The following is an 8,444-nucleotide window of genomic DNA, read 5'->3' on the forward strand; positions in this document are numbered from 1 at the left end:
TACAAATATCTTAAATGCATAGATGCATAAAATCTCAAAGATGCTTAAGATACAGTTCACGAGTTAGACAAAAGCATGTTAATTGATTAGAAAATTTTTTCCATACTTGAGTATCTTGATATGTTATCATTTAAATTTTCTCAAATAGTGGGAGTTATTGATATTTGATTTGAGGAATACTATTTGGGACTCATAAAATAGATGATTTTTAGTCATGTGAATTCTATTGAGTATTGAGATAAAAATGATTTTTTGGCACATGTGTGAAGAAATCCTTACAGTGAAAATGGTACTCTTATTATCAAGTGAGAGTAATTGTGCCATATCAAGTAGGCATTCCTATTGGATAACTAAGATAAAATGGTGCCCTTACATAAAGTAGACACTTGTATTTGAGTCAAGAAGAAAATTAGAATGTGTAGGCATTCCTATTATATAATTTTGGAATGATGCCAAGTTTTACAAAAATACCGAGTCCCTTATTTTTGTGAAATTATGAATATTTTTTGTTGCTAAAAGTGGTTCCTAGTAGTTAGAGACTATTGACCCCATGTATTATTATTATTATTATTTTTGAGAAGAAAATTGCAATATCATTAATATAAACTTAGCCAGTATCAGCTAAAGTTACAAAGTTGAGATGTGGAGGAACATCCTCCATCCACACTGCTAAACCCCTCAGATGTCTAGCATATCTAGCTAGGTTATAAGATATAAAGTTACCTTGTATAAGAGTATGAGAAAAATAATTTTAAGTTTGCAAAAAATTATCCAACTAGTATTTTGGGCTAGTGGATAAGATTAAAGGAGATAAATTTTGTGAACAAGAAACCACCAAGGGCAAGAGTGATATCAAATTAAATAAATATTTATATGCATATATATCCTCCATATTTGTATTTATTCGTCAATATTAAAAGAAGACGTAATTCAATGATATTGATATTTTTTTTACTCATATCTCTTCTACCTTATCTATAACTTTTTTTTAGCTCTCTTTTATTCTCCTTAACTCACCTCTCTCTCTCTCTCTCTCTCTCTCTCAATATTTAAATACTAATTGATAGAATTGATAGATTGAAATACTTTTCAGCAAAAAAAAAAAATTTGAACCCATAAAAAAATTTGAACCCATAAAAAAATTGAAACGTTTTACATTTATTGATAAATTTTATTTTGAAATGCGTAGAGTTCCGAAGTCCTAACACCACCCAGTCAGCAACTGTAAGTTGTAACCCATTAGTCTTTCATTAAAATTATTTATTTATTTATTTTTCATTATTTTTTTCACCTTCACACATTTTTCTATGAAGAAAAAGAAGAAATGCAAAGCAGAGGCAATACAAAGAAGATGAGGAAAGACTGGGGTTAGAGAGAGGAGGTGGATCATGAAATTTGGGGGAGAAAAATCACGGTTTTCTAAGTTTTTTGGTTTCGTACAGCATCTATTTGCCGGCCAAAACCTGGTATTTATCTTGTTATGGCCAAAACAGCTCCGATATAGTTGGTATTTAAACCAGAACAAAACAAGAGCATTTTTGTATCGGTCTAGGCACCGATACGGCAAATATTGGCAGTACTGGCTGGTACGGTACAAAATTGACTTCCTTGGTATCATCTCAAGAGAGCGACTTTGTTAGGTTCTAAAATTTTGGAACAATTGGCAAATTGTGAACATAAACTTGTCTAAATTAGACAATGCTTAAGGTGATACAAGTCAAGATTCAAGAACATACAAGCTGTAGAAAGAAGAATTCAGAATCTGCCTGGTTCGACTGATCGAGAAACAGGCTCAATCGATCAAGAGTCATATCTGCATAATTTTATATTAAGCCCAAACAGTAGTTCAAGCCCAAAAAGGATTAGAGTTTCAGATCTACTTCTTTTAATATATAAAGGAAATCTTAAGCACGTTTTTAAAAGGCTTTTCAGAGAGAGAAGAGTGTGCTTCTTTTGTATCTAAGGTTTTGTACCCAAAAAGCTCTCTCATATCTTCTACTGGTATTATTTCTTAAAGAATCTCAAGATCCGGTGTTGTAGAAGTTGCTCCCTTCTCTAGTCATCAAAAGGTGTTGATGATCTAAACCTTCAAGGGTGGTCTTGGAGTCATAAACAGGAGAGTTTATGTTGATAAACCTTTGAGTGGAATCTCAAAGTCACAAGTGTGGGTGTTTGTGTTGCAAATGTCTGATAGAGAAGGAGTCCGTGAATTCGGAGCTTGCAAGTGGTCATGTCAGTAAGTTCTACATGTGGTAGCAATAGGATGTTAGTGGTCTAAGTCTTATTGTAAACTTCGATTCTCTATAGTAGATTTGCTTTTTACCTTGAGGATAGCTAGGTTAAATCCTCCCTAGGTTTTTTACCGGTTTGGTTTTTCTAGGTCATCATATCGTTGTGTTATTTACTTTTCCACTACTTTGCATGATATGATTATTTTGTTTTAACCTAGATCTGAATAATAAACTTGAGTATTCACTTGGTTAATTATTTAGGTTAAACAATCTAGTTTACACGGATCTAAAAACCCAACAAACTTGATCCGCGCCTCAACTCTATCACCTCAAACTAATAAAATTGACAACGCTTATTTACCAACGAAGTAATATCTCTCAGCTTGTTCTCTAATTTTATGGTGAAATCTTATTTTTATGAAATGTTATTATTTAAATAATAATTTGAAGATTATGAAATTTAATTTACTTATTAATATATGTTCTTAGCAACAATATGACTTAACCATGTGAAGTGATATGACCTACAATAACACACTAGATTGTCATTTTAAAAAGATGGCAAAGTTTTAGCATATAAAATTATGATATTCATTATGAAACTTATTGTGTCCTCACTGACAGAAAAAAGAAAAAGAAAAATGGTACCTGTTATGTACATGCCATCCGGAGATATTGCCCACTTCTCTCAAAGCATCTTTCCATGTTTGCACATCCTCTATACTAGCCTTACGATCTTTTTCATGTTTCGCAAAGGCTTCACCAAAAGTTCCTGTCTGATGTTGCACCTCACAGGGCTCCACATGGTAAAAGATTGGCAAAACTATCATTTGCATCTTTTTCTTGCATTCAATAATCTTTGCTAGTTCAATCAAGCACCACTTTGAAGTAGCATAGTTTTTTGAGAGAACAGTGATTGCAAACTGGGATTTTTCTATTACTTTCAAGAGCTCCAAAGAAATAACTTTTCCTCGCTCTAGTTTTTCGTCATCCTTAAAAGTGTTAATGCCTCTTTGTTCCAAAGCATCATAAAGATGGTCTGTAAAACAATTACGAGTGTCATCACCGCGGAAACTGAGAAAGACATCATAATTCCATCGAGGTGAAGAAGAAGGAGAAGGAGAAGAAGATGATGATGATGATGCAGACGCTGCTTGAGTAGCCATGGAAGCAATTGGAAACTTACTAGCTTTTTTGTTTTTTTTTTGTTTTTGTAAATCTTAGGAAACTTCCTAGTAGAGAGTGTTGCGGACTTAGAGAATGGGAACAATAATAAGCTAGAGACCTTAGTTTCCCAAATCAAGGCTTGATTAGTTATATAGGCAAGAGAATGCCCGCTTTCCACGTGGTGAAAGAGCTGTCAAAACGAGTAAACTAACTAGTAGCTATGAAATTTTATACTTGTTTTTGCCCTAAAGTTGTCATGAAGGAGAGAACTTTTGACATTTCGTGATCACAGTTCGTTTCTAGTGTTCATATGACAGATATGCTTATCACGAGTAAGTTTATTGTCACAACAATGTTCACAATTTTGGTCACAATTCGCCTATGTGGTGAGTCATAACTGGTCGGAAAAAAAATGATGGGTCTATATAGGTCTACAATTCCACTACTCACAAATTGTCACTTAGACAAATTGTTACAGTATTGTGGAAATGGTTGTGGTACTGGGCTTACTAAAAAATCACTAGCAATATTTCTACTGCAGCTGAATGATTGCTTTTAAATATAGCCTCGACTTTTGCAGAATACACCAAACAATTGGTAGGCACAAGTCTTTCTTTAATAATAATTGCGGTCTTTTGAAAAGAAAAAGTTTAGTGCCATTGCTTTTTTAAAGTTGTAAATTAATCAAAGGTTCGACTTTTTTTTTGGTTTCAAAAAGTAGCCGTAAAGATGGTCGGTAAAACTGTTGTGAGTTTCATCATCGTGGTGAAGAAGAAGATGATGATGATGGAAGCAATTGGAAACTTTTACTAGCTTTCTTTGTTTTGTTCTTTTTATTTTTTTTATTCTGGAGCTTGGGAAACTTCCGAGAAGAGAGTGTTGCAGACTTAGATAATGGGAACAACGATAAGCTAGAGACCTTAGCTTATCAATCAAGGCTGCAGGATAGGTAAATGCGAATTTCCGCTTTCCACGTTGTGAAAAAGCGGTCAGAACGAGTAAACTAACTACTAGCTATGAAATTTTATACTTGCTATTGCCCTGAAGTTGTCATGGTGGTGCTGCCAATGCTCTTACTTTAAAATAGGAAATTTTGCATAAGTCAATGTGAATGAGTGAATGCGCCTGGAATACGATGCTTACTTTATGGTTATGGTTTACCCAAAAATAATAAAATAAATACATAGATAATTCAAGAAATTGAAAAATGTGATTCTAAAAAAAATGAAAAAGTTGAGGGAGAGAGCTTTTGACATTTCATGACCTCAGTACTTTCAAGCGTTTACGCGATCATATTTGGAAATCACGAGTTTGTCTTTTACCACAACAATTTTCATAATTTTGGCCACAACTCACCTACAAAGTTGTAAGTGGTTGAAGAAAAAAAAAAATGACGGGTCTATGTAGGTCCACAATTTCACCACTCACAAGTCGCCACTTGGACAAGTTGTGACAAAATTGTAAAAATAGCTAGTAAATGCAAATTTCCACTTTCCACATTGTGAAAAAGTGGTCAGAATTAGTAATCTAACTATAGGAGCATTTTAATATTAATTAATTAAAATAAATAAATATTACAACATAAATGTAAAGATGTAGGAGTAAATATGGAAGATGAGGAATTAGTGAAAACGTTTAATCCTACATTGAAAAAGAGAGAAACTATTTTATTCTTTTTAATTGTGGTGATTAATATGCTAATAGAATTTGACTCAGATATTAGGCTAGATACGTGTGCAAGGGGGAGGTGAAGGGTGGAGGTTTGTTCTATCCATATGACACTTGTTGGGCGATTGATCTTGGGGGAGACAAGTCAAGTCACGTACATCCTCACTAATAATAATCCATTAAAGGTTTCTACCGATGAGATGAGTGAGGAAGAATATAGTCTCCATCAAGAAAAAATAGATAAGTATACAAAAGATGAATATAATTGTTGCTCTTATTTTTTGAATTGTCTTACTGATCATTTCTATGATTATTATGATACAACTTAAAATTCCGCCAAGAAAATTTGGAAAGTTTTACAAAGCAAGTATGATATCAAGGAGGCTGGTGCAAAGAAGTATCCTGCTAGTAGATTTTTCCGTTACCAAATGGTGGATGGAAAATCAGTAGTGCATCAAGCACAAGACTTTCAAATGATTGTGGCAGAATTGAGATCTGAATGCATAAAGATTGGAGACAATTTGGTGGTAGCTGGCATAATTGATAAACTACCACAATCTTGGAGGGAGTTCCAAAAGACTTTGCGGCACAAACAAAATGACAATTCCTTGGAGACTTTGATCACATGCATCTGTGTGGAGGAGGAGGCTAGAGGGCAAGATGCACTCATGACACAAGAGAGCAATGGTAATTCCACCACAAAGGTAAACCTTATTTCAGCTAATAATAATATGCCCAAAAATTATTTTCCTAGATGGTCAATTGAAGCCTAAAAAAAGAGTTTTCAAAAATATTAATAGATCTCAAGGAAGGGGAAACCCGAATAAAAATTACAATAAGAACCAAGGACTCCCCTTCACAAGATCAATTTAATAGATCTTGTTTTGTTTGTGGCAAGAGTGGGCAAATTGCTCGATTTTGAAAATTTCAGAAACGTGAATCTGTCCAGTAGGCTAACGTAACTGAAGAGCCTTTAGTGGCTATAATTACAGACATCAATATGGTGCAATATGTTGAAGGGTGGTGGGCAGATTCTGGTGCTAATAGGCACGTCTTCTATGACAAAAATTGGTTCAAGTTGTACACTCCTTTTGAAGAAGAAAAACTATTATGCTTGGTGACTCTAGCAAAATAAAGGTTCTTGGGAGTAGTGAGGTTGATTTGAAATTTACTTCTAGACATGTGTTAACATTGAAAGATGTACTTTACACTCCGTCCATGAGGAAGAATTTGATGTCAATTTTTTTGCTTAACAAAGCTGGCTTCAAGCAAACTATGGAATCTGATAATTATGTAATCACTAAAAATGAATTCTTTGTAGGCAAGGGTTATGCTTGTGATGAAATGTTTAAATTGAATGTTGAGAATAATAAAGCATCTACCAGTTTAGTTTATATGCTTTCTTCTATTAATCTTTGGCATGCTCGTTTGTGTCATATAAATAGTAGATATGTGGAAATCACGAGTAGTTTAGGATTAATTCCAAGATTGTCAAAAGATTTTGAAAAATGTGAAACTTGTAGTCAAGCTAAGATTACAAAAAAGGCCTCATAAAAGTGTTGTAAGAAATACGAATTGCCTGAGTTAATTCACTCCGATTTATGTGAATTTGAGAAAATTTTAACTCATGGGGGAAATAGATATATCATCACTTTTATTGATGATTTCTCAAAATATACAACTATTTATTTGTTGAAAAATAAAAGTGATGCTTTTGAAAAATTTCAAGATTTTCTAAAAGAAATTGAAAATCAATTCGGTAGAAAAATAAAAATAATAAGAAGTGATAGAGGCCGTGAGTATGAATCAAGTGCATTCAACTCATTCTTTCAATTTTTGGGAATTATCTATGAAACTACTGCACCATATTCACCTACTTCTAATGGTGTGGCTGAAAGAAAAAATAGAACTTTAATTGAGTTAACAAATGCCATGTTAATTGAATTTAGTACACCTTTACATTTTTGGGGTGAAGCTATTTTAACTGCATGTCATGTTATGTAAGGTTTACTGACTCTAAAATACATAAATTAGGTATAAGAGCTACTATTTGTGTTTTTCTTGGTTATGCAATTAATAGTGCAGCCTATAGATTTTTTGATCTTGAAAACAAAATAGTTTTTGAATTTGGTGATGCTTTCATGAAGAAAATTTTCCTTTTAAATTGAAAAATAGTGGGAGTGAAGAAAATATTTTGTCATAACCTAGTTCTTCTACTTCTCATTTACAAAATCAAGAAAATTTTAAAATGGAACCTAGAAGGAGTAAAAGAGCTAAAGTTGGAAAGGATTTTGGTCCTGATTATTATGTTTTTAACATTGAGGAAAATCTCCAAAATTTAAAAGAAGTCTTAACATCACCTGATGCTATATTTTGGAAAGAGGTTGTAAATGATGAGATGAAATCTCTAATTTCTAATAGAACTTGGAAATCAGTAGATCTTCCACCGGGTTGTAAGACTATAGGTTGTAAATGGGTCCTTAGAAAAAAGTTGAAACCGGATGGATCAATAGATAAGTTTAAAGCTAGACTTGTTGCAAAAGGCTTTAAACAAAAAACTGATCTTGATATTTTTTATTCTTTTTTCTCTGGCAATAAGAATTACATCTATTAGATTGTAAATTGCTATTGCCGCAATTTTTTATTTGAAAATTCATCAAATGGATGTAAAAACTGTTTTTCTAAATGGGGACCTATATGAAGAGATTTATATAGATCAATCCGAAGGCTTTGTAGAGCCTGGAAAAAAAACCAAGGTATGTAAGCTAACTAAATCCCTATTAGCTTAAAACAAGCACCTAAGCAGTGGCATGAAAAGTTTGATTTCTGCATGATTGAGAATGGTTATAAATCAAATGAATGTGATAAATGTGTTTATTCTAAATCATCGAATGATTTACATGTTATTATTAGTGTCTATGTGGATAACATGTTGATTTTTGGCTCAAATATGCATATTATAAATGAGACAAAAAATATGCTTAAAAGCCATTTTGATATGAAAGGTGAGGCTAGTTTTATTTTGGGCATGAAAATTACAAAAAACATGTGATGAAATATTTCTTGATCAATCACATTATGTTGAGAAAATATTGAGAAAATATAATTTTCATGATCACAAAAGTGTAGCTACTCCTTTTGATTCTAGTGTTCATTTATTTCCAGTGAATAATGATGATGAGATTTTTAATCAAAAGGATTATGCTAGTATCATTGGTAGTTTGCGTTATGCTACTGATTGTATTAGACCTGACATTGCATATGCAGTAGGAGTGCTAAGTAGATACTAGCAAGCCTAGTAAAGATCATTGGCTAGCTATTGAGCGAGTTATGAGATATTTAATTGGTACCAAAAGCGATGGTTTATTTTATAAAAAG

At 32.8% G+C, this 8,444-nt stretch overlaps 1 protein-coding gene across 1 annotated transcript; it reads right to left on the minus strand.

Annotated features, from left to right (window-relative positions):
- Positions 1-607: 607 nt before the first annotated feature.
- Positions 608-3,397, minus strand: LOC142620275 (toll/interleukin-1 receptor-like protein). The gene is made up of 2 exons (XM_075793672.1): positions 2,880-3,397; positions 608-695 (listed from the first exon to the last, which is right to left on the minus strand). Exons 1-2 carry the CDS (start codon positions 3,395-3,397, stop codon positions 608-610), a joined length of 606 nt encoding a protein of 201 aa, XP_075649787.1.
- Between the last annotated feature and the right edge of the window lie 5,047 nt (positions 3,398-8,444).

This window comes from Castanea sativa, chromosome 12, assembly GCF_040712315.1.
Source record: "Castanea sativa cultivar Marrone di Chiusa Pesio chromosome 12, ASM4071231v1".
In the NCBI taxonomy this organism is placed as follows: Eukaryota; Viridiplantae; Streptophyta; class Magnoliopsida; order Fagales; family Fagaceae; genus Castanea; species Castanea sativa.

Coding starts and splice junctions, on each gene's coding strand:
- LOC142620275 (XM_075793672.1), bottom strand. CDS start 3,397: ATGGCTACTCAAGCAGCGTCTGCATCATCATCATCATCTTCTTCTCCT. Junction 696..2,879: donor GGATGGCATGTACATAACAG/GTACCATTTTTC, acceptor TAACCTAGCTAG/ATATGCTAGACATCTGAGGG.